Source organism: Bombus impatiens, unplaced genomic scaffold (assembly GCF_000188095.3).
Source record: "Bombus impatiens unplaced genomic scaffold, BIMP_2.2 scf_0406, whole genome shotgun sequence".
NCBI classification, from domain to species: domain Eukaryota; kingdom Metazoa; phylum Arthropoda; class Insecta; order Hymenoptera; family Apidae; genus Bombus; species Bombus impatiens.
The window spans coordinates 84,078-110,999 of record NT_176825.1 but is presented as its reverse complement, the minus strand read 5'-3'; the positions used below and the strand labels follow the sequence as shown (position 1 = coordinate 110,999).

The 26,922-nt window shown below is 32.7% G+C and overlaps 4 protein-coding genes across 13 annotated transcripts in view; all 4 read left to right on the top strand.

The window, feature by feature from the left end:
- LOC100749002 (potassium/sodium hyperpolarization-activated cyclic nucleotide-gated channel 3) overlaps positions 1-6,321 on the top strand; it is a 213,576-nt gene extending 207,255 nt beyond the window's left edge. For 7 of the 9 annotated variants that reach the window (XM_033321196.1, XM_024368233.2, XM_024368232.2 and 4 more), the window contains one exon: positions 219-365. In XM_033321196.1, coding sequence (XP_033177087.1) covers positions 219-365 — 147 coding nt within the window. Of the gene's footprint in view, positions 1-218 lie in introns of all 9 variants that reach the window. The other 2 variants (XM_033321198.1, XM_024368234.2) reach the window with 1 other exon arrangement.
- A 4,078-nt stretch (positions 6,322-10,399) lies between these two features.
- LOC112212972 lies at positions 10,400-14,530 on the top strand. Its single transcript, XM_024368235.2, has 3 exons — positions 10,400-13,856; positions 13,958-14,099; positions 14,206-14,530. Exons 1-3 carry the CDS (start codon positions 13,694-13,696, stop codon positions 14,522-14,524), a joined length of 624 nt encoding a protein of 207 aa, XP_024224003.1. The 5' UTR covers positions 10,400-13,693; the 3' UTR covers positions 14,525-14,530.
- LOC100748768 (zinc finger HIT domain-containing protein 2) lies at positions 14,306-16,930 on the top strand. Of its 2 annotated transcripts, XM_003490168.4 has the most exons (6): positions 14,306-14,530; positions 14,817-14,873; positions 15,153-15,444; positions 15,522-15,779; positions 15,863-16,066; positions 16,142-16,930. In XM_003490168.4, the coding sequence occupies exons 2-6, from the start codon at positions 14,824-14,826 to the stop codon at positions 16,463-16,465; spliced, it is 1,128 nt and encodes a 375-aa protein (XP_003490216.1). In that variant the 5' UTR covers positions 14,306-14,530; positions 14,817-14,823; the 3' UTR covers positions 16,466-16,930. The 2 variants fall into 2 exon arrangements, with proteins under 2 accessions (XP_003490216.1, XP_033177090.1); XM_033321199.1 differs by lacking the exon at positions 14,306-14,530 and having other exon boundaries at positions 14,629-14,873.
- A 536-nt stretch (positions 16,931-17,466) lies between these two features.
- LOC100746459 (phosphatidylinositol 4-kinase alpha) lies at positions 17,467-26,902 on the top strand. Its single transcript, XM_012386637.3, has 22 exons — positions 17,467-17,643; positions 18,430-18,823; positions 18,903-19,417; positions 19,490-19,805; positions 20,439-20,663; positions 20,726-20,912; positions 21,011-21,221; positions 21,325-21,579; positions 21,665-22,017; positions 22,091-22,511; positions 22,588-22,695; positions 22,770-22,976; positions 23,050-23,326; positions 23,413-23,905; positions 23,976-24,111; positions 24,194-24,526; positions 24,600-24,887; positions 24,969-25,196; positions 25,275-25,621; positions 25,706-25,982; positions 26,050-26,456; positions 26,611-26,902. The coding sequence occupies exons 1-22, from the start codon at positions 17,554-17,556 to the stop codon at positions 26,834-26,836; spliced, it is 6,294 nt and encodes a 2,097-aa protein (XP_012242060.1). The 5' UTR covers positions 17,467-17,553; the 3' UTR covers positions 26,837-26,902.
- The last annotated feature ends 20 nt before the right edge of the window (positions 26,903-26,922 follow it).

Below are 26,922 nucleotides of genomic sequence, written 5' to 3'. Positions count from 1 at the left end.
AAAAGTGACTTGTTTGCCTCATTTCGTTATAAAATATCATTTATAGAAAAAAAGTTCAGACATATATGGCTTTATAGTTTTTAAACAATTTTGTATAATATTACAGAGCCGTAAATTTTAAAGCTCGGCGCACAGAGTATGATGAAACGACTGTTTTTCTTTTTTTTCTTCTAATAACTACATGAAAAATTATGAAATTCATTTGTTCCAAATTCCAGGTACACAGCATGGAGCTGAGGACTCTTCCCGCTTGTCTGTTGCCCAGACCAAAGTCTGAGAATAATTTCGCGAGTCAGGAGCTCTCCCGAGAGGGACGACGGATCTTCCACAAGAGCGACACTTTCCACAAGGATTCGTATCAATGACGACACTCGTTATACTAGCATACAGAGAGATACTAACGGCTCCATGAGCGACAGTGGCGTTGTACACTGTCGATCGGATCGTTGGCAGCCGTTTTAAGCCTAGATCCTGGACGCTACACTAGAAGCAATCTATACATAGATATACGCTATGCCAGTAGTCTTCTAGCGATCGGTTTCTAGCGCCTTCTTATATTAACCTGACGGCACGTTCTAGTCCAGGATCTATGCATAAAATCGCGCGGACCAAGAGAATACCGACGTTCTCCAGCGATGGCACGGCACAACACACAAAGTAAAACCATCATTTAGGCGTAACGCTATTATTTTCCCCGTCTACAAGACGTTCAACCTCAACAGCAATAAACGAAGCAACCGACAAAAAGAAGAAGAACAGAAAACATTACTGTGGAGGGTTAGCTACGATCGTTGTCCTTCGTTGTCACGAAACGATCGCATGAGGATAGAGAAACGATCGAGAAATATTTTCAACGGAGGATCTTGTGCTCGACAAAGGAAGAAGAAGAGGATCGATAAACAGATAGACAGCTGTGCCATCGATCGGAGAACACGGAGCCGTTAATTCCTGCCGCGAGTCTTCTTCATCGACGCAGGCGTCGCAACCATAAAGCGAACAGAAACTGATGCGACGACTGGATGAAGACCTCAACGACGACGAAGAGCAGGCCTAGAAATTTATAGAGCATATGTAGAGCCCATCGTGGACTAGGTAGAAAAATCCTAAACGACAGTGTTAAACGATGCGTAAATTTCTCTGTGATTTTGCAAAAGCCGTACGTTTCGCACTTTTAGGGAAAAAATGATGAAACACAGGGGCGAAGGGGGGGGGGGGTATGAAAACAAGAAAGAGGATAACCTACACACGAACGATTAGGATTCTGTTTTTGGTTCTTTTCTAAGACAACTAACTAACATATTGAAGAGGACGGGAGAGAAACTCGTGAAACGAGGGGTATTCCAGTTATAAGTTTGTTAACGTGTTTTAACTTTAGCTTCGTATCGTTGGATAGTCCCGTGCGAGTGACCGAACGAATAGTAAGATTAAGAGAAGAAGGAAGAAGCAACGTGTAATATAAGAGCTGGCAATCGAAAGGGAATTTGAACGAAGATAAAGGAAAAGAAAGATCGAAGAGGATGTCCCATTTATCGCGGCTAATCTGTCCTAATTTTTGAGATTGAAGGAACACGCCTGCGATTCAGAACTCGCTTCTATGCTATTTTATTTTCGAAATGGAAAATCTTAATAATAAATAGAAAATACGTCTCAAATCGATTCGGGGCAGTGGACAAATTGCCGATATCGAATCGCTGTCAACAGATCTATTCAATTAAAAATCGGGGTTTCGGAAGACCGTGCTGAGACGCCAACAGAAGAGAAAGGATCTAGCGCCACGGGAATCGAGATGGATGAATGTGTGAGAATTTTTCAGGGTTACAATTTTGAGGACAAACGGGGTATCGAGTGAAGAAATTTAAGTCGTTCTACAAAAGAGAGAAAATTAATATTATAAAACAAATCTAAATCGAAGGCCCAAAGATCGTGTTAACTTGTTGAGTGTTCTTTGGGCTGCCACGGCTAATATAAAACAAATGTAACACAAACGTCAATGAATGAGAGATAAAATTAAGTAAGTGGAACGCGAGAGAGAGCGAAAGAGAGAGCGAGAGATAAGTATCTTTTTATTCGGGTGAAAGACACGCGATGTATTATAAGAAGCGAACAAAACAAAAGAAACAAACAAAATAGAAGAAAGAAAGGAAGGTATAAATATTATGTAATAAATTATTATTATTGTTACCGGTTATCATTGCAATGATTATTACATCCACTACCGCATAAATGAAAATAAAAAAACACTAAGCAGAATAAATGACAAAAAAATAAACTAAGAAATAAAAGATGAGAAAACAGATTACACACATATTATATATATATATACATACATATATACATATACATAAATATACATATAAAGTATGCATAGTGGTCAATACAGTGCTGCAAGATATTAACGATGTAACGTTTTAAACTGTAAAACGCGAGGAAGAATGACACACCGACAGACACCGAATATACATTTACGGACAGTCTCGGACACAATGACGATCCTTGAGAATAAAATAATGTTGCTTCTCTGATATTGATTTCACGATTCGGCAGAACATTTTCCAAAGGATAAGGAAAAAACAGAATATAAAATAGAATTAAGAATTTAATACACGATCGAACTGTATTATTTTTGTAGCTGTTGGCGCGTACGTTTTTCGTTGGCGCGGTGTTATTCTTTGCGTATTTGAAAGTTTAACGCGACTGTTGAATTTGTCTGATATTAGCGTTTATCGTAGCGAGGAAGAGAACCCTCGATTCTGAGAGAATATTTTCCGGGTCAGTGGCTTCTGAACTTGGATTTTATTATCGGCACATCTCCCTTTTAATTCTTAAAATGTATAAAAACACACCAGCTCTCGATTTTAACTCTACATCGTAAATTGTGAAATGATGTTAAAATTTGTAACGTGTTACTTTTCAAAATTTTATTCAGTGAATTTCTGTCATTTGATCATTACATTAAAGAAGAAACAAAGTAAAAGTGAGATTACAGTAATAAAAGAGACGCAGAAACCACTGTACCACGTACTAGCTCAACTGAACTGTAGAATCGCATCTGTTCGCAAATGATACTCTTCTTTAAACAATTAAACGAACGCTCTAAGAGTCTAATTTACAAAATAGCAACGTTACTTGTTATTTTGGAGTATTATATATAAATAATATGTATACACACGCTGGATCACATATTGACGTATACAATTATTACACCGACGAACACATACACACAACGGCGAATGAAAAAGAAAAAACGAAACGTGCCATTCGTTTCCTAGTTGAATGTGTACACCTTCGTGCATATGTGATTGGATATGCATACATGTACATATATACATATATAAATATATAAATATCCACGTAAGAGTGTAGGAATATTATATACATGCGTTTCATACATAATACATATACATATGTAAACATATACACCTACACACGTATGAGGAAAACAGAAGTACCTATTTTTCATGTAAGAGAGAGATAGTTTTCTGTCATTATTTTACATCCCCTCACGTCATCCTGAATAATATTATATTATATATATAAATAACGATAAAAAAAAAATAACTAACTACGATAATGATTATTATTATTATATATAAACATTGTAACAGGGATGAAAGAGAACGGTTTGCGTACCGTGGGTCGAAAACAAAAAGCATCCCAAAAAATGGTAGAATACTCGTAGACCGCATGACCGACGTTTTTATAGAAATCAACTCTATACACACAAAAACCGGTCTAGGACTAATCTGCCAGCAAGGTTCGGGCCTAAGGTGTACGCGTAATTAATTATACAAATAAAAATGAAAGAGAGAAATTAAAGAGAGAATGAGTGTGAGAGAGCGCGAAAGAATAGAATTATTGTTACTAATTGAAAAAAAAAGGCGAGCGAGAACGAAGTAGAAGATGAACGATTTATTATTATTACGATTATTATTATGATTACGATTACGATTATTATTACGGTTATTATCACGATTATAATTATTCTTGTTATTATCATTCGTAGAACGAAAACGTGGCAGAGAAGGAACGGAAGGAAAGAAGTTGTATTCTTTGCTATCCCTGCTGAAAAAAAGCAAAAAAATCGATAGATAACTATTTATCCGCTGTCTGCTAATGAAACGATCAGAGCGCGACAGAAAAGAGGAGGGAAAAAGAGAGAAATATTATTATACCGTGTAAAAAGGCATAAAATAAAATAAGATACGTTATGTGTTGTAAAAATCGCTCTATGTACAACGTGTACATACAGACAGCCGCGAAAAGAGCATAGACTTCCAGAAAAAGAAAAGACAAAGGCGAATGTTATACGAAGAAATATTAAAACGAACAGAGAAGCAGGCGAAGAAGGATAACAAAAATATAATATTAGGATTAAATATCGAGCAAATGCGAACAAACACAGTGTTAAAAAAAAAAAAAAACAAATAAATAACTCGTGCGGCTATTCGAGATGCACGTTATTTGCTAAGCGACAAGAGTGAGACACGTAATTAAGCGAATTAACAAAACAACAAAAACAAACAGAAAAAAATAAAAAAAAAGTAACATACAAAGAGGCAAAGTTAGTTTTTGTATCGATATCGAGAGAATAGGTTTCGCAAGGTAGCAGAGAAACGGAAGACGATCAGGGGCCCGGAAATCGGAAATGATAACATAAACTCCGCGCGTGTAACACGGCTTACATGGCGAAATCGAAGAAACGACAGATGGAGTTCGATTTAAAAGAAAAGAGGACAAAGAAAAAGAAATAAAGGAGAGTCATTGAAGAACTTTCAGTTTTCTCGTCAGATCGATGATGAATGATGAATTGCGAGATCGTCGTTCGCGGTTGAGAAACGATACGGAATAATAATACACGATGCCAGAACTGTCCTAGAGCCAGAGTATAAAAAAGTATACAACATAAAAAGACTGTAGCGCCATGAAATATGTGTATCTCGGATCTTAACATATCAGATGTCTCGTTTCGAGCGACTACGAGATCGTTCGCGGCGAGATTTTTCGCTGGACAGCTTGCTGATTATCCGCGTTTCCAAGTGAAGCACACTTTGGACGAATCTGGTGATGGGCTAAGAATCTTTTTCAAACGTGTTTGAAACTGTTGATTAACGTATGAAAGTTATAGTAACGCGAATGCGGTGATCCATTGTGCAAGAGTAATGGAAAAGTATTCAACGGAATTTTCTTATATAAGATTTTGTTTTTTCTAAAAGATTGTTTTAAATTTGATCGATGAATTATTGTAGATCTTTTTCTGTCAATATTTTATGCATTAACTTGTCAAAAATCGAGCAATGAGATAAAAACTGAAATGCGTTAACAATGTAAGTCATATATCGTTTTGATATTTTACAGAAAAAATTACAAAATCGTTTTGTCAAGTTTGTCAAGTTACAAACAATGCACTGGAGTTATAGATACTAAGATAATCAGAGATACAGCAAATATTTTCCTCATTTGACAAAAAATCATAGTACTATAAATAGCTCAATCTTCTGAAATTTCATAAAGCTGTAGGATCTAAATGGAAAAAGAAATATCGACAAAAATATTAAACAAATCCTTAGAGCTGTTCTCCATAACCACAAGTTAAAAAACAGAATTCAATAATGTAAATTGAAGTATTGCAAATGAAATATTGTGTTAACATAACGTTGATCTTTAATGAATTAACATAAAACTTACAAACAAACTTTTTTATTTTTTATTTTTGAATTGTTATTCTTAAGGAAAATGTATTCCTATGGTTTATTTAAATATTGTGAATCGGATAAAAAACGAAGTCTTGTATAAAAAGAAGCGTATTTAACGTTTTCCAATTATTTTTGCACAAAAACTTATCATGTTACCAATATCTAACAATCCATGAAGTCTTGAAACGTAAAGATCTTTCAGATAGAAGCTTCACCAACGTATAAAAGGCATTACTATAACTTTTTACTCGCATAGGAATTACCATAGGCGTTTCTATCACTTCTAAAACTCTCAAACAATTGTCAAAGATCTTTACTCTTCAAGACTTTCTAGCTCCAATCTTATACCTCAAAACGCAAGATCTAAAACGAAATCTCAATCTTCTTAAAGCATAAAATATCCAATTATTAATATAATTTTCAATTTCCTAAAATATTTATCCACTCGAAATGTTAGATCTGTGGAAGTCTAAGTTTCCAAAATTTCACAGAGGTCTACGAAGACCTGATACGAAGAACGAACAACCCATCACCAGACGTTTCAAAGCTTCCCACCCTCAAGACCAGCCTACCTTCCAAATCTCGCAATTCACCTTACTATTGTTCTCGAAAAAACAAAAAGAAAAACGAAAAAAAGGAAGAAATTCCGTTTTCAACGTCATTGGCTTGCGAGTTCAACGAGCCTACCGAGAGCCATCGAATCGAGAGAGCGTAGTCGAACTGAACCGTAGCGATGACACAGTGTAGACAGACACACACACCTAGCTAAAACTAAAACACTTCCGTTTCCGGTTTCAAGGATCGAACGCAATTATTTAAGGAAAAGAAATAAACAAAAAAAATTACAAAGAAAAAAGATAAAAAAATTATAACGATCGATAATGAAACATGCGACTGTCCAATGCCAAGTAGAATGCTAAGCTTCGTTAGACAGTACACTGGCAAGCGTTTCTCGGTGATCTCTACAAGGTGACACGCAAGACTGTCTCTTTAAATCGCTGGTGTCTCGTAGATTCCGTATAGGCAGATGTTCATATTCAATGATTTTGTTTAAGTAATCACATGTTATATACATATACTCACGCGCGTAAGTGATTGAAACAACGAAGCCGAAGATATTAAAGTTCGTAATCGCAGATCAATCGACATGTCGATCGCCTTGTAGATCTCGTTAGGGATGACTCTGATAGATTAGCCACTGTGTCTTATCATGTTCCTCTTTTTCTCGATCTTTTCACTTGTTTAGAAAGTTTATACCCTTTTATGGTGTAATAAAACGATGAATATTGAAGAAACGACCTAATCCTTTCATACGGAATATTAAATAATAGTAAGGATTTATAGTACACAGAAATTTGTTAGAAGAAAGAAGATAAATAGGTTGAATGCAGCAATTTTCGAAGTGGAATTTATACAATTGAATTTGGATCAAGAAATATAATATACTTAAATTTGTTTGAAAAAGGGGAAGAAATATAGATTAAATAATTTTCAAAACAGAATTTATACAATCGAATTTTAATTACATTCGTCATATAGTAATGGTTGTTAAATATAATAACTCAATTTCAGTTTATAGCAGTAATGAAAGTTTAATAATTGATGTCGTGAAAAATATTCACATATTTTTATAAACGAAACGACAAAATCTACCAGTGTCCAAAGTTCCAATTAAATCGCCCGATGCTTCTGCACTTTCCTTGATAATACTATTTATAACAGGATTGTATGCATAAGAAAGATGAAGCAATTTTATTGTGTGTAAGAAAACTAGTTTCTATCGAAGACTTAGGTTCAGTGGTTTTGATTGTACTATGTCCAACCCAAAGATTATACTAATTAGAAAAAATTAACAGTTTCGTAATTCCAGTTAAAAATAGATATTTCTTGCTTCTTCATTTTATGCATCGTGTGTAACTTTCGGTGGTGACAGAAAAAATTACAACAATCCAATAGCCTTTGTAAAAATTATCTCGAGACTTGTGGTTTTCTTAATCTCGAAGCAATTAAAGATTAAAAAATGGTCCCTTTTCCACATTCTGAATTACAGTAGAATTCTAATACTGCAGCTTTCGAGACATTTAATTATCAAATATGCCGGATCGTTGACTTACGTGAGAAACATGATAAAAATAGTTTGAAAAGAGAAAATAAGAAAGTTTCAATTCTTTATCTAATCTTATAATAATCTTTATCTTTCTTAAAATATGCTAATGGCTTAGTTCCGACAAAAAATAACATAAATTGGTCTAGGCTTAATAGTAATTAATTTAATACACTTACGTCTATATAATACGATGAAAACGAAAAAAAATGATGTCTAAAACAGCTATAAAAAAATTTGCAATACAGATAATGGAAAATGTCAATCTTTCTGCAGTAATCTTTGTTCTATCTTTTTGAGAAATATGTTAATATATTAGTAAGATTTTTCCTACGAAGATAAGGCCAAAACCCAACAATAAAAATCTTAACAGAGATCAATTAAAAAAATCTTGAATAATTTTAACATCCTTGCTCGATCGAATGTTAAACTATCGTGAGCGTCAAGCCAACATTAAAATTCCACTATATTTATATTTATCATATCAGATGCAAAAACATCTAATTTTAGCCATGTACATACATATAATAAAATTCTAATATTTGCTTATCCCCTCTCCAATTATTTATTTATAACTAATACGTATCAAGTCAGGAAATTTGTCCAATCTTCGTATTACACCATGAAAAGGTCTAATTCATAGAAATTCCGATAGGAATTGATTTGAACGTAGTGATCATCGTTAAATCGATCCAGCGGTGTGCCACCGTGTAGAAATCATTTTAGTCGCTCGAGAAACCTGCGTATAGTAGCGCCTTGTAAAGAAACAAACAAACGGATATATAAACAGTAAAAAAAGAATAAAAAAGAACACGAGAGAAAGAATGGATGCGCGACGAGCGACTGAAAACGAGCGAAAGAGGATCGTGCATGTGAGCGGAATTGAGAAAATGCGAGAGCGAGAGAGAAACAAATATAAAACATTACCCTAGCGTCAATTTTCTACGAAAAGAGTTTTCTACAAAATTCACACCATAAGCGTGCATCTGGTCGCATCGCGCTTATCGTATGAATCTATGTATGTATGCTACACGCAAGCGCTGGTACGAATCTCTTGACGTTTTTCTAATTAGAACATCGTTCGCTAAGTTTGTTACACAAAGAAAAAGAAAAATAAATAAATAACGTTTTCGCGGAATGATCGATCACGAACATCGATATCGGTTTGTTCGATGTAAAAACCGACGAGAACGTGAAACTAAGAAAGAGAGAAGGAGAGAGAGAGAGAAGAATTGAGAGAAAGCGAGCGAAAGAGAGAGAGAGAGAGAGAGAGAGAGAGAGAAAGAGTGCAGCCCCATAAAAAAAAAGCAAGCATAGTAGCGGATATAAAAATTAAGAGCTCATATAGGTGCTTGTTCGAGACGCACTAAATAATTGTAAAAGCGAATAATATGGAATCAGATAAAAAAAAAAGAAAAAATGAAGATGAAGCAATTACGAACTATCGTTCAATTATTGAGTTCCGTATCGGTGTTTAACTTTTCGCACTCGACCATCTCCATTCGTATCCTTCATCCTCTGAATTTTCACTTTACAAATGAACCGAAATCTATAAGTAGCGATTAATAATTACTTCTCTATGTACGAACGTTCGAAATCCAGTTTCCACTAATAGAAAATATGAAACTACCTAATATATGAATATTTGAATCGAGTGCGCAAAGAATTAAAAATCGATCGAGATATTCCTATCGCTCCGGGAAGGATATAGAATTCTAATCGTTTGAAAATGAGAAGTAGAGTGATTATTATAAAAACGTGTTCGAGCAAAAGCGACGTTTGCGGTTAATAAGAGTTAACATGTATATTTTCGTTCCATTGTAATTCCGTCGTCCGATGAAGCCCAATGGTGTAGTATCGTTGTAGATAAATTAATGCCAAAAATGAATGTTTGCGACTTGATCTGGATTATATGTTCTAGACCTGTCGATTTCAGTTCCGTCAAGCCTCGTTTAGATTAGACAAATGAACTATATTCGAGTAATTTATGATCCCTTTACAACTGAGAAATATCCTTTTATCTCGTTGACTGCCACAGTAATTACAAATATCTGGTTTCTTGTGGTCGGAACTGCCTTATTTTTCAATAGGATAGCGACAAGCTATAGAATTATATGTTTAAGCGTTAATGAATGAATTTTTTCCCTAAAAAACATATTTTTTCACTGTTCTTTGCTGAGAAGCGCCATATGATTCACACGGCCCATATAGCTGGAATTTTTCACGGCGAGCAACGTGTTATGTTCCTATATTTGTTTTATTTGAATTTAAATACTCTTTCAAGTTTCTACGTTTGTTCTCAGTAGCTAACGATAACACACTTCGCTCTTATTTGGTTACGTTCAAGTAGTTATTTTATTAATATTTATTACTTTAATTGATTTGAAATATCCTTTTAGGTTTTTTCGTAAACCTAAGATTAAAGAGGATCTCTTAATCGTCTCTTGATTTGAAACAAATAACAGTGATTAAGATGTTGGTTCCTCAAACTAAGTCGATTTTAGTATGTCATTTTAGGTATCTAGTTGAAGTCAGGTTGCTTGAACTCGAACGATTTCTAATTAAGTAACTTGACTTATAATCGTGACAAATATGTGTCCAGTTATTTGAGTTCAAGTAGTCTGATTAATCTGAACGAGACTTTAGAAACAAGTTGCCTGATCGGTATTTACTGTATATAATAACTCTCTAGTCGCAAGATATAAATTTTCTTTGGTTTTGCAACCTTAGAAATAGTGAGAAAAAAGATATTAAGCAAATGTCTGGAATTCTCTTTTAAAACCACGACGTTAACAATGAACAAATTTTAATAACAGGAATACTCTGATAAAGAATCGCAAGTGAAATGTAACGTGTTGATAAGGTAACGTTGGTCCTGATAATAAGTGAACTTTAAACGAAATCATAGCTGGTGAGAAAAATCGATGGACTTTTACTCTAGGAAATATTTATAAAGTTCCATTGCAAATAAACCAGTTAATCCAACCTTTAGCGAGTTATTGCAAAACGATCGAAAAGTAATAACTGGAGAGTTCTCAGAGAGAAACCTCAGTTCGATTCTCAAAATTTCGTTCGAACCGCTACACCATTGTTCGCAAAAGTGATCCAACCACCTCCCCATGGAACGAATATAATTGTGTTTTGCGATTACGATGAAACAAAAAAAAAAGAATAAAAGATATACGTGTATTCACGTACATGTAAGTGTATATGCGCGCGTGCGTACGAAAAAGATGAATTTCGTTTAAGCCAGCTCGTGGCTCGAGCAAGTAAAAATATGTTTAAAACTGACGAAACGAAGAAGGGGTTTAAGGGAAATAGACAGGGTTAGGGTTTTGATCGAAATAATCTTACCATCCGCAATTTGATGTCTACACATACACACGTACACTGATGAAAGTTTTCGTGTTCGTTATAGCGGTGTAAACAAATGGAAAGAGGCAGGAAAGGATAGAAAAACGTGAAAAGGTGGACGATTTTCGTCACGACCACATCAATCATAATTAGAAAACGTTTGGTCGAGAAATAAGATGAATTAAGAAATAATACTAATAATACGTATGAAGAAACTCTATCGCGAAGGAATAGGTACATCGTACTTCTTGCGACATATACACGTATACTTCTTCTTGTTTCCGATTCTCTAGCCTGCGATTAAATATATTTTATTAAAGAATAAATAAGAGATAAAAAACGTTGCAGATAATCGAATAACGAGCATAAAGTGTAATGATGCATGCAAAATAGAGAGTAAAAAGAAAACAATTAGTGGCCACGGATTATAAGGCGCAATTGAATTTAAAACGCGAAACGAGTTAAACTACCACAGCAGCAAAAGAACAAGAACAACTATTAAAACTAAAGAAACAAGCAAAATAAAAAAGGAAAAAAAATGAAGAATATGAAGCAGATTAGTTCTTTTTCTAACGAGCGAATCGTTTTTTAAGTGACACGTAGCTGGCTAACTAGTGGTTACATAACTGGCCAATATACTTTTATAAACTGTACGGAAAATGGAAAAAAACAGAAACTATTAAGTATTCACGCGCGTTTAGACATCAGCACTTTTAAAATATACTTGCCATAACGAATGCCTTAGCAAACAAACAAAAAATTATAAAAAATAAAATATAAAACGTTAACTGTACATTGAGGTACGACGACGAGGAATGAATATATAAGTATAATAAGTATACATACGATGATCATATACATACATAAATACATACAAACAAACATAAAAGGATAAATACAAGGAATAAATTAAATAAACGAGACAGAAGAGCCAATGCACACATCATTAGAGGAAAAGGAACTAAGATGAATATACGTACACACATATACAATATATATCTTTACTTTCGAAACCCTGTATTTGTATAAAATGTATTCGCGAACGTTGCTCCTTATATATTTTATACATTTTACAGTTATCGTTTTAAAAGAAAAGAAATAAGCAGAGCAAAATGATTATAACGATTTAAATTAACAAAGTAAATGCAGAAAAATACATATACTTGCATACATACATACACGGGAAAAAGGAAACAGTGTACATGAAACCTCTCAGAAGCGCATTAATATAAAAGAAAAAAAAGTATAAGAGATGATTGATGCAAAGTGAGAATATATTATTAAATGTATTTAGATTAAGATTGAATTATTAGGAAGGACGAGAGAAAAAAGAAATAACAGAAGAAAATTAAAATACGATCATTAATCGTGTACATAAACATCGTTGGCAATATTCGACTTCGCCCGTCCATTTAGTTTCTAGACCACACGTCTCTACGAATTGTTCCTTTCGAGCCAGCATCGAATAGGTCAGAAACGATTGAAGATAATTTGCGCCTGTAATTCTTGTTAATCTATCGTTAAACACGTTGACATAATTTAGTCGAAGTGTTTTTCTTCTCGAACAGAGAATAATTATAATATTTTAAAATATATCATTGTTTATGTTTACGATATAGTTCCAAGTACTCCAAGTTTTCATTCATTTTCTTCTTCATCGTTCATCCTCATCCGTTATTATCATCATCATTATAGTTTATCATTTTCATCTTTGTCTTTCTGCATTTTCTTTAACAACCTCCATTTCAATTTCACCGCCATATCTCTTTGAAATGATCGAATTTTGTACGTGTGGCGTTAAGCACGCGCGCGCGCGCGCACGTGGTTATAGCGATACAATAACATTCAATCAAAATGAATTTACGAATAAAATCTGACGACACCGTACAGAATATGTAATACTAAATGGTAACCATTGTCTTATGGTTTAGTCTATTGTTTGCTTGTTTGTTTTATTACTTTAGAATCTTTTTTATCATCCTTCTGTTAGTTATTAATTTCTTTCTTATCCTTAATTTCATCGTTGCAATGTAATCGCTTCATTGCAATTTATAAATAAATTTATTACCTGTTTCTTATGTTTTTACCTATTTCTAACTCATCTGTTTTCATTTCTTTTTTGATTCGAGAAAGAGGAAAGTATGTGAAATATATTTAGTAATTTACGTTAGCTTTAAATTTATATTAAAATATATAGTAATTAGTTATTCCTCCACTGTATGCCTTTCGAATAACCGAACTGTTTAAGACTTATGTTTTTAATTGCTAACGAAGGGTATTATTCCTACTGAATAATTGTACAATATACGAACATCTTTACACGCATTTCAAGTACTCACATTCTGTACAAAAATTTATAACTACTAAGTAATAAACAAATTTCGGCAATGAGTTAATTAAACTTATGGTTCATTTCATGTTTATTTCTTTCATAGAGTAATTAGCTGAATTTGTAGATAGGCATTTTTTTAAATCTGTATACAGTAGTGTAGAAATTTAAAGTTCGACTATCAATTGGTATCGAGTCGTTTGAATCTTCTATATGACAATGTTAAATGAAAACAATGATGGTTCAAGCAGTTCTGAAGATGAAATATCAAAAGCTGCATTAAGAGAAGCGACGGATCACCAATTTCTGAAGGTTACCTATTTTTCCAACGAAAAATTTCAAAACTCAGACGTTTCTACGAAAACGGATGAACACAGTAAGTATCATAACCTCATTTTTGTTTCTATTTCACGTTTGTTTCTTATTATCACAGAAACTTGTAATAATTGGCAACAAATTTTTCTTTCTTCTTTTTAGATGATTCATTAGAAAATAATAATGTAAAAAATCCCGTATCATTAAGAAAGGATTTGGAGGAGAAAAAGACATTTTCTAATTTTGGTGTGAGTCCGACATTCCAGAATTATGTTGCAAAAAAGCTGGACGAAATTATAGAGAAGTATGTAATTAATTTTACAAAGAAATATTCAACTCCAGATGAATTATTTACAATATAAATAGAATGTACGTATCTTTCATATATACCAAGAAAAATTTTCTTTCAGATCTATTAAAGTAAAGAAGAAAAACATAAACAGTATTATAAATGAAAAAAAAGAAAAGGACAACATTTATGGCATAAAGTTACTCAATTCTTCTGTACAGTTTTTAACAACTGAAGAAAAAAGTGAAAAGCCTCAAAAGAAAAGGAAAATTAAAGCGACTATAGATGAGAAAACAAATTTCTCAAAATGTAAAATAGTAGCTGTAGATCCTGAACGAATATTATCAAAAATAGATACTGAAGCTTGGACAAGTAAGAGGAAAGAACCTGAATTCAATTACAAGAAACTGAAAAATGGTACTCTAGTTGAAAAAACCTAGTTACAGGTTAGGTTTAATTTAACTTAAATTAATTTGTAATGTATATAAATAAATAATTTTATGTATGAGTTTTATAATTTGAAAATATATTTTCTTTACTTCTTACTATATATATTTTATAACGTAATTAAACATTATTTTTTATCACTATATCGTGTTACATACTTATACACAATACATTTAAATGCGTCATGCCGCGGCGTAAGCGTTTCACGCATTCGAAATTTATGAATTAATGAATTGATATCAACATTAGTAGATTAAGTAATTAGAATTTTTAATGAATCTACAGAAAAATCATGGATATTCAAGAAACGTGCACCACAGATACAGATAATGTCTGCGAATTGTACGTATCATATTCTTAACCTCAAACTGTGTTTACAAGCAATATTTGACGGTGTTTTGTTGCGTAAATACCTTATAACATATAATCGATTTATGTAAACCCAAGTCCAATCTATTTTCTAAATTATTTTTGTCAATTATTCTTTTAGGGAATTTCTTCATATTTATATAAAAATTTCTTTTAATAAACAATAAATAATTGTTCTTGATCTTTATTAATTTGAAAGAATTAATACATAAAAAATATCTTCTTTTTAAAACTTTATTTCTTGATTTTTAGATGTAATACACGACCTCCTAAATATACTTGTCCACGATGTGAGATAAGATATTGCAGCTCTGATTGCTATAAGTCAGAAGCTCATTCAGAATGTTCAGAAAGTTTCTATAAGCAATGTGTAATAGATGAAATAAAGTCTCAAGGAAAAGATACAGAAGGTAGAAAGAAAATGCTAGAAATTCTCAAAAGGGTACATGAGGAAGATTTAAAAAATATGGAAGCATTGGAAAGTGATGATGAGATTGATAATGACGAATTAGAAGAACAGCTAGATTCGGATGATGAAGAAGATGTGAGCTAAATTCATATTGATATTTTTGAAAAATACAACTTTTCTTGTGTTTTCATTTAAACTAATGTCTTTTTTAGATACCAGATTTAGAAAGAAGACTTAATAATATAAATTTAGATAATGCAGATGAAGTATGGTCTGTATTAACAGATGATGAAAAGCAAGAATTTGAGGCTCTCGTAAAAAATGGTGATATAGAAAAACTTCTACCTCAATGGATTCCTTGGTGGACCTATCATACTAAAAAAAAATTAGTTCAAGATATGGATCAAAAAGATGAGCAATCATTGCAACTCCCTCCTTTAGTAGATGTTCCAATATTTAATGCATTGAAAGTAATTTTCAGAATAAATATATGTATATACTTCATTAAATATAATCTGAGTGCAGAAAACTTCAAATATTTTCTTAATTACAGAAAGCTTCTCCAAATGTTGAATTTAATGTGATAAATGTAATCTATGCGTATGCATACATAGCAAACTATTATAATGGTGACTATTTAAACTGTCCGATGGAATCTACAATTGTTTTTCTTGATCTTAGTGATAATATGAAACTCAATACAGTTTTTGAAAATCCAGAATCAGCAATCGCTTCCACTGTTCACAACATTATTAATGTAAGTATTATAACATTTAATATTTAAAATATTACAAGTAATGAAAACATTAAAATATTTGCTTATTGTTTTCAGTGTAACTGGTTACCTCAAGATGAACAAACTTTATTAGTTTTCAAGGAAGCTGGGAATCAAATAATACAGGGACCCGACGAGAAGAATGAATATCTTTATATTGCTGTTGCACTCTCAGAAATACATAGATTACTAACAATGACAATAGAAGAGATATCAAAAAATAAAAATAAAATTGGAAATAAAGAATTTGTCAAAAAGTTTGTCCAACGATATAATGTAGATAGTATAGATTTATCGAAGAAACAACTTCTTTTACATTGCAAAAAGTTGGAATACTACATATCATGGACTAAACATCGTCATATAAATACTTGCACATAAAGATATGGAACAGATATAAATTTAAGGATTTATAATCAGTTATAAAATGTTCTTGAATAAACATATATATATATTTTTTTCTATATTTTTGTCATTGCTACCATATTGTTTTTCATAATTTGAAACTGTTAAATTTTTAATAAATCCACTCACCTAATCCTCTTCTATCTCCTCTTCGTAAATATCTCCTAAATCCTTCCCAACGTGCTTCTTCAATTTTTTACACTTAACATGACAATACAAGATTTGCAAACACAAAACTTAAAAATTTTTTTATTCATTTACCGGCACGTCACTAATGCTAAAGACAAAAAATTCAAACTGTAATTTAGAGAAACAGAATCGATATATCGACTTTTAGATTATTATCGATTTATGAGCAAATGATATACTACGTATAAAGTTGCGAATTTGTTTTAATATTTAGGACGCGAATTTTAAATATAACGAATTTTTTAAGTTTTAGCTTATGTCATTATAATTTATTCTTAATGTCACTATTATATGCTATTTACTTATAATATATACCACTTATCTTTTATTTAACAAAAATTATCTATGTGATATTATTTAATTGTGTATGATAAAAAGATGGTATTAAAGTAACAAATTTTACTTTGAAACTAACTAAAAATTGTTTCATTTACTATAAAGTTTAAATAAAATTAAGTAAAATAAAATAAACTTAAGTTCAAAAGTTTAAAAGATCCAAAGAATACAACATTTATTATTAATAAATTTATTTTTTTACATGAAAATTCACAAGAAATTATTAATAAATTACATAAACATGTAATGTGAATACATATAATGTATGTCGTTACATAAAACATCACATACATGTTCACTTTTTACTCAAGTTAGTTATATTTTCTATCGATTATATAAAAAAAATAAATTATTGATGGTTAAAATTCGACATTCATTTGCAAATCTTTAGAAACAGGAACAATTTTAAACTTGCTCAAATTTAAATATCGAATCCAAGATCGATAGGTCGAATGTAGCGAAAGGCGGTCTGTCAGTGAGACAAGCAGACAAGCAGACGATATTTACAGGAATCATACGATAAGTAGACAGTGGGCAAAATGGTGGCGGACGAGAAATTATTTTTCTCGAAAGCCGTCCAACATTTAGCTAGATGTTTAGCAGCGATTAAACCTACACCATGGGAAAAGGTTCGTTAATTATTGGATATTATACATTAACATGATATTTATGTATCGATAAAAAACTTGACATTTAATTAGAATTAGGTTAATTTGAAGGACGTGTCAGCTGATATCCTGATAATATGTCATCTAATGATATAATTCGAAGGACAATGTACTAGTCAACTCATGCATTAATGATACGTTTGCAGTTGATCATTAATGTCATTATGCTATTAAATAAATGATTTCTGACATATGTTTCAGATATAATTCACTGTTTAAGGAATTGTTTCTGTAGACACAACTTTGCAAATAAAAGATTGCACAATATGTATATTTTAATTTATTGATAGATCTTCATCTTTTATTTCGATTAATTTATTAAATTTTATTTTAGTTATTAATTTGTGAATCAATGTATGACATAGAATATATAACTAAGAAAATATGACATTAACAATTGTACTAACTAGATATAAAACATTTTCATTAACTATACATTATTTTGTATCAAATTTTTATGTAACTAATCTTTATATATCTGCATTTAATTTTAAATAAAGTAATGCTTTTTATTATAATGTATATTACACGAGTATTTATTATACCTTTCTTAGATTAATTATTGATTTTACTTTAAATTAAATTGTTTCAAATTGTAATGATAATTAAAAAACATCATCAGATGTAATTAGTATTAAATAAAAGATTCAATTTGCAATGCTTGTGTCTATGAAATTCTGTTTCAAATGATACATTCAATAGTTCTACTAATATTGTGAAAAATTAAATAAAATTTGTTTAACATAGGTTACACAGTTGTTCAAGTTATGCCCACAAGAATCTGCTCAGGGTATATACCGATTGGATCAAAGAGGACAAGATACAACTATTGCATTGGGAATATATTTTCTGGAATCTGGTTTACAACATCGGGATAAGATATTACCATATCTTTTGCGATTACTACGTGGTCTTCCAAAAGCTGTATGGTTGGATGAGGTCAAATGTTTACCTAGTGAACGTATTCCTGTTGCTGAACGTTTTAGTTTCTGCTTAAACACATTACTCAGTGATGTTGCATCTAGATGTGAATCTGTACGCGAAGAAATTATTTCTACTCAGGTGGAAATATTAGCAGTTTTAACAAATCTTATTAGGGGATACAAAGATCAAAATGGGAATAGAGGAATGCAAGCAAAATGTAGGTACTTCTCTCTTATTGTTAACTATATTATATTTAATTTCGTATAATTACGTTTTTCCTTTTTTCCCTTTTTCAGTATCATTATGCAAATGCTTAGTTCCGGTATTAATTGGTTTAGCTCGATCTATGGGTCGCTTTGCTTATACTGATCCACCTCTTTTATGCCGAATTTTTCCGAGACCGGAACCGCCCCTCTCAGTACCAAAAGTAGAAATGCGTTTAACATTGGATAAAAAGCAGCATAGCTTTTCGAACTTTCGACCGATTATTCCACGATCATTAAGTGGTAACTTCAATCCTCATCCGGCTATAGATACTGCACCAAGTCTACTAATCGGGGATCACGAATATTCTTACGCCAAACGACCATCGTTACAATCTTACTCATCAGTGCCCTATGATCCAGCCACATATTTTTTTACTAGATATGGATCAAGTTTCAATCAGTTTCCTCAAATGAGATGCAATGAAAGTCCTGAAAGGAGAGCTGCTATGCAATTTAATGTGGTACATTTACAAAGTGTACTCGCTCTGGCAAAGAAATTGCTTACTAAAGAAATTTTAATGTTCCTTGATGAGGAAACTCAGCAAGTTAGTTTCATTATTTTATAATAAAGTTTCACCATGCTATCAATTCCATTTAATCATTAATTTTTTATCTAGGTTTACAACTCTGGCCAGGTGCAAATATTTCCTTATCGTACATTTAATGAGACAATGAATCTAGTAATGGTTGCTCTTTTACGGGAACTGTTACAAAATCAACGTGATTTGCCTATTCCTTTTACAAGAGACGTACAAGAGTTCGTGAAAGGTCTCTTTCTATCCGGTCAAACAGAATTACAATCACGTCAACATGATGCAAGCGAACGCGAGGATATGGACACTAATTTTAGAACTGTAAATAGGTTTAAAGTAAACGTTATGGCCAATTCTGCGTGTGTCGATCTTCTTGTTTGGGCAATTGGTGATGAAACTGGTAAGTGACACTATAAATGTACGCTTGAATATAGTTTGAAAAATCACATGTATATAGTTTTAGTAATATTTTTGTTTTAATAAAATGATTTAAATTCAATTCTTGTGTGTTGGTAGGATTATCTATAGATCATTACGTTATTTTTCCAGTGAGAGACCAGTATGATTTGTCCGCGCTATTCGCAGATATCAGTTCAATGCTGATTGGCGAGGGTATTCGAATTTAGCTTATATTACATTTCGATTGATTGTCCCATCTTTGATAACATTCAATACTTTTAACTAACGAGTTAAATACTTTCTACTCTGACAGTGCGTTAACGCGGTTCTCCCGTTACCTTCATTGGTCTAATTATTATACCACTAAACGTAATTCTCTTAGCTGATTCTAACTGTTTGATCGACTGTTAATGCAAAAATGAGCAATAAATATTCATAGGCAAGATTATTATCATGGCAAATATACGTACTTCAATGCACTGCTGTTTTAAATCACTGTTATTGAGAAATTAATTTTCATACAGAACTCTTCATTTTCTGGAAGAATTTCTTAGAATTAACAACATTTGCCCAACTTATGAATAATGCCGTGCATATCTCGATAAACATTTATGGAATTAAATATTATTTACAGGTGCGGATAGTTTATGTGGTCGTTTAGTTGAAAAGATTAATTCTAATCATGGACCAAAACTGGTGCTGGCGCATATGCCTTTATTAATGGTATGCCTTGAAGGATTAGGAAAATTAGCGCAAAAGTTTCCTAATATAGCGAGTACATCTATTTATTATCTTCGGGACTTTCTTGTTGTTCCATCTCCTATACTACTTAAATTACACCGTCAACAAAGTGAAAGAGGTAGCATACAATCATAAATAAATATTACATATGAAATTAATGAGAAAGTTATTCCTTTTAAGGGAAAGATATGCAAGATTCGAAACAAACTACTTCGTCAATACAAACAGCCTTTGAAAAACTACGCGACGCAGCTATTGGCAATCTTTGCATTGCTCTAGAAGCTGCTCATTCTGTAAATCCAGATTGTGTACCAGCATTAGTTGCCAGCGTCTCGAATAGATTATTTGCTGCTGACATATGTGACGGGTACTGCATATATTGTTCACTTTATATATATAAATCAGTTTCCTGAATTTACACCTTAGTTCTTACGATGTCTCAATTATTTATTTCAATACTTTTAGTGAATCCGATGACAGGTCGAATAGCGAATTAATTTCGAAAAACATAGTAATCATGTTGGGGCATGTTGCCGTTGCGTTGAAAGACACCCCAAAGACTATGCGTACAATATTCCCATTTTTTCAGCAATTATTTTGTCGTACTCCGAGTGATCTTGATTTTCTGATCGTGGATCAGTTAGGATGTATGATCATTGCGAAATGCGAATCAAAGGTTCAGTTTAAGATCAATTAGTAATTATTAAGTAAATTGTTAGCATCTTCGCGTACAAATTACAGTATAATATAAATCGCATAAGAATATATTTTGTTTTCAGATTTACGAAGGCATAATGCAAATGTTTTCTATGTCATTGGGCTCAAGTACCGCAACTTATGCTTCGAACGATGATCGTAAACAATATTGTCACGTAGCTAAGGCAGTCACAAATGCTCTTGCAAATATAGCAGCAAATCTTCAAGGTGAATCAGAATTGGACGATTTGCTACTTCACTTGCTTGAACTTTTTGTTCAACTCGGACTAGAGGGTAAACGTGCCAGCGATAAGGCGTCAAATAACGTTTCAGTAACGGTAATTAAAACTGATGGTTTGAATAATAATATTAAGAAAGTGAAACTTTACAAAATTTGATTTTAATTGTTATATCTTATATTAGAAAGCAGCAACTAGCGCAGGAAATTTAGGTGTGCTTATTCCTGTAATCGCTATATTAGTAAGGCGACTTCCGCCGATCAGGCATCCATACAAGAGACTCCTAAAACTTTTTAAAGACTTTTGGCTTTATTGTGTCGTAATGGGTTTCGCTGGTGATCAAGCATCAAGATTATGGCCTGCAGAATGGTATGAAGGTGTCAAGGAAATTGCTGTAAAATCACCTTACCTTATTTCGCAAACTAGTGCACGTCTTGAGATGAGAGAATTGCAGTATACTTCAGCTGTACGCAATGATAGTGTTTCTTTAAACGAATTACAAGAATTGAGGAGTCAAGTATTAAAATTAAGTACTCGGTACATATTTTTTTACTTTCTTGGAAATATATTTTTTAAAAACAGAGTTGTAAACATTGTCTTTTTTTCACAGAACTAATGATATATCGCAATATGTAACAAAATTGCAATTTGCACAGTGTACATATTTATTATCAGTCTATTGGTTAGAAACTTTGAGGGTGGCAAACAGTCCTGAACCTAGTTTACAACCAATAATGGAATATTTATGCGATACAGATTTGCAAAAAGATAAGAGCGGCATGTGGCAGTGTATATGTTGTGTTGCTGATTCAGTCTTTGTAAAATTCAAAGATGTTATGCAGCGTAAACCAAAAGACGAAAGGCGCGAGAAAGAACTCGAAAATCATGCTCAATTTCTTCTCGTGTATTTTAATCATGTACATAAACAGATTAGGCGGATAGCGGACAAGTATCTTAGTGCACTGGTGGATGCGTTCCCGCACCTTCTATGGAATTGCAAAGTGCTTTGGAGTATGTTGGATATATTACAGGTACAAATTTTCTTTTGTCCTACATCCTTTCTCTTTTATAGTATTACCATACTTAATTAAATTATTATTTATATAGATTTTATCATTCTCGTTACAAATTGATCCAAACGAAGAGACACCAATTTTACGAATACCTGGTACACCATACAGTATAGAACTTACGGATACGCTCGAGGCAAGAGAGGTGTGTATATTGGAATTATGCGAATCAATATACAATACGCAACTCAAATGCTAAATCTAAACTATGTTACACAGATTATTGTGAAAGATTTCACTGCGAGATGTAAAGGTATAGTACAAGAAGCCATGAAGTGGGCGCCTCAAGCCACTAAATCACATTTACAGGAATATGTAAATCAAATTCCGTCTTCTAGATTAAAACACCATTCTGGTTTATGTTTGTCTACGGATTCAGTTCTTGAATTTGTGGACCTTGCTATTCCAACATCGGCCTTACCAAACGTAAAATGATATTCCTAATATTTAATATTTTAAAATACTTTATTATAAAAATAATAAAATGCGCTTGTTATAGACTAATTCGTTAGATAAACGACCACGTGGTCCAAAGGGAGCCAGTTCGTGGCTTCTGTCGATGATGTCTACACGTTCACGATATGCTGGAGAAATAGCAGGAATGCTATCGTTGGCACAAACCGAATCATCTACTTCCGAAATATCTTTTGAAGAAATTAGAAACAAAGTTATTGACTTATTAATTGATGCTGTGTGGATGGCCTGCCGTGCTCGAAATGACGTTAACCATCGTAGCGCTCTTTGGCGTGCTACTGCATTATTAATTTCTATGCCTGGTATGACTTATCAACAATAATTTCGTGAAAATTATTTGATTTTGTTTCATAATCTATAATTAATTATAATATTTTAATTTATTCAGGGACGCATAGACGTTTGCTGCATACAGTAGCTTCTTCACAAATTGAATTGTTCACTCCTGCAGCTATGACAACAGCAGTTGAATGCTGGCAGTGGATACTTACCGTACGGCCAGATTTGAAACTGCGTTTTTTACAAGAAATGTTTGTTGCGTGGCAGTATACTGTTGACAAAAGAATGGGTTTGTTCGCACTGGACGAAGAAGAAGTCAGTCCGTTAGCAGTATACGAGGGTTGCAAGTTAGGTTCAAATCCCCCTCAAGTGAAACCTCATGATATTTGGGTTACATTTATCGTAGAATTGATTGAAACTGCTAAATATTGCTGTCAAGAAACGGTTGATATGATTGTCACATTATTACATCGGTCATTACCTATGACTGTTGGTGCTTCTGGCGAAGAGCCTGGAATGAGTCGCCATGTTGCTGCAGTTGGAGTGCGCTTTAAATTGCTTTCTTGTGGACTTCTTCTTCTTCAAGGAGATATTTTACCGAGGTATTATATTATGTGAGAAATTCGATATATATTAATAAATAAACGAACAAATAATAAATTTTGTTTATAGGACATTAAGTAAAAACGTACTACGAGAACGAGTATATTGTAATTGTTTGGATTATTTCTGTCGAGATCGTCAAGTACCAACGCAAGAACTAGAACAATTACACGAGGATTTAGTTACGCTTATACGTTTCTGGCAAGTCAGTAAAATACTCTCAATTAAAAAAGTGCTAATTTTCTCTTAACTTTCTGTTTCATAATGCTTATTTTATCATGTCGTAGGTAATGCACAGTGACAAAAAATATTTGGTAATGACTGGCACCGACAGTGAATTTGAAATGTTAACATCTCATTCGTATTCAACTGGTGCTTTTGGACCTAGTGAAACAATTAGTTCTTTGAGTACGTCCTTTGGTACAACGAACGCTGAATTTTCGAAAACACCGACAAGCGTATGGATTAATACAGTTCCAATGTCTACTAGTAGCAATACTTTGGGCAAACGTAGTAATCGTAGCAAGCGTGTTATGAACGCTAACGTGTTTGTAAAAGATTATATAAAAAAAAGAAATTTGATCCTCGAACTGTTGGCAGTCGAAATAGAAATGTTATTGGTAAGTTTAGTTTTATATTTAGTACAATATCCTCTTCATTTTTTTAAACACTATTTAACATTTTTAATTATAGGTTTGGAGAAATCCTAGTGGAAGACAAGAGCTTGCACTTCCAGGTGAATCAAGTATTGCAGAATGGCGTGCTAAGGGAATGAATGATCGGTGGCGAGAATATACGCGACTTGCATGGGAAATTAGTCCTATCCTTGCCATATTTTTACCAGTTCGATTAAAGAATTCTGAAATTATTATCAAAGAAGTATGTGGACTTGTTCGCCTTAAACCTGTGCCGGTTATGCACGTCCCAGAAGCTTTACAATACCTCGTTACGACTGATACATTACTTAACGATGTACCTGAAGTAAGATATTTCTTGAACAATATTAATTTTGAAAGATTTATATAATTAGAAATTATGATTTATTAATTCAATATGTTTTAGTTGGTGTATATGTTAACATGGGAGAGAGTATCACCTATTCAAGCACTAGCATACTTCTCTCGTCAATTTCCGCATCATCCAATTTCTGCACAATATGCAGTAGAGGTACTAAGTAGTTATCCAGCAGATGCTGTACTTTTTTATATACCACAACTTGTACAAGCTGTACGCCATGATACCATGGGTTATGTGATAGAATTTATAAAAAAAATCGCTAAACGTTCACAGGTAAGTGTTAAGAATACTAGTCAATTGTTTGATTGTTTACAAATCAAGATCTTTATGGTCATTCTTAATTTGATATAGGTTGTAGCACATCAACTAATTTGGAACATGTACACAAATATGTATGTGGACGAAGATAAACAAATAAAAGATCCAGTTTTGTATGATATATTAGATTCGCTTGTAAAAAGTATTTTAGGATCGTTATCTGGCCCAGCAAAACAATTTTATGAAAGAGAATTTGACTTCTTCGAAAAGATTACGAATATTTCAGGTGATATAAGGCCATATCCTAAAGGTCCTGAACGTAAATCAGCGTGTCTAAAAGCTTTGTCACAAATTAAAGCACAGCCAAGTTGCTACTTGCCATCTAATCCTGAAGCAATGGTAATTGATATTGATTATCAAAGTGGAACTCCTATGCAGAGGTGAGTACTATGATTTACGTTACTTGTTTGGAATACTTTGCATTGTATTGTCATTAATATTTGATTTATTGTTATTATTTATAGTGCCGCAAAAGCACCATTTTTAGCGCGTTTCAAAGTTCGAAAATATGGAATTAACGAATTAGAGAATATTGCATTAGCAGTATCGACTAATGGTAAAGTTGATATCAAAAGAGAACCAGAAAAAGAAACGTGGCAAGCTGCTATTTTTAAAGTCGGAGATGATGTTAGACAAGATATGTTAGCTTTACAAGTGATCAGTATTTTCAAGAATATATTTCAAAAAGTTGGATTAAATTTATTCTTGTTCCCATATAGAGTAGTAGCTACGGCACCTGGGGTAAGGCACCTTACAGTCATAAGAAACAATTTTGATAAATATTATAAAGTATTAATATATATTTCAGTGCGGTGTGATAGAATGTGTACCTAATGCAACTTCACGCGATCAACTTGGTCGCACCACTGATATTGACATGCATCAATATTTTATTACACGTTATGGAGATGAAACGACAAAAGAATTTCAGAACGTACGTCGTAATTTTGTGAAATCAATGGCTGCCTACAGTGTAATCACATATCTTTTACAAATAAAAGATCGCCACAATGGCAACATTATGTTGGACACCGAAGGTCATATCATACATATCGATTTTGGATTTATGTTTGAAAGTTCGCCTGGTGGTAATTTAGGCTTTGAGCCTGATATTAAGCTAACAGATGAAATGGTGCTCGTAATGGGTGGTAAAATGGAGGCCGCACCTTTTCGTTGGTTCATGGAATTATGTGTACAGGCTTTCCTCGCCGTTAGGTAAATTACAAACAAATATTTTTAAAATTTGGAGTTATAAATAGTTCGTTTAACCAAATTTATTTCCTTTTCAAATAATTAATCATTTGCGATATTTTCTTTTTCTCTAGAAATTTCGATCAAATTATAATATTGTTTTACTACATTGTTTTAGACCTTACCAAGAAGCTATTATTTCTCTGGTTTCTCTAATGCTTGATACCGGATTGCCATGCTTCCGTGGACAAACGATAAAACTTTTACGCGGCAGATTCGTGCCGACAGCAACTGATCGCGAAGCGGCGGCCTATATGCTCAATGTAATACGTAACAGCTACCTCAATTTCCGTACGAAAACTTACGACATGATACAGTATTATCAAAATCAAATTCCCTATTAGATTACTATTTCTATGTAACTTTCGTTAACGATTGTTAATTTATAATGGAGGAATTCATTATTTCTGCAAAGATTGTTGAATGAATA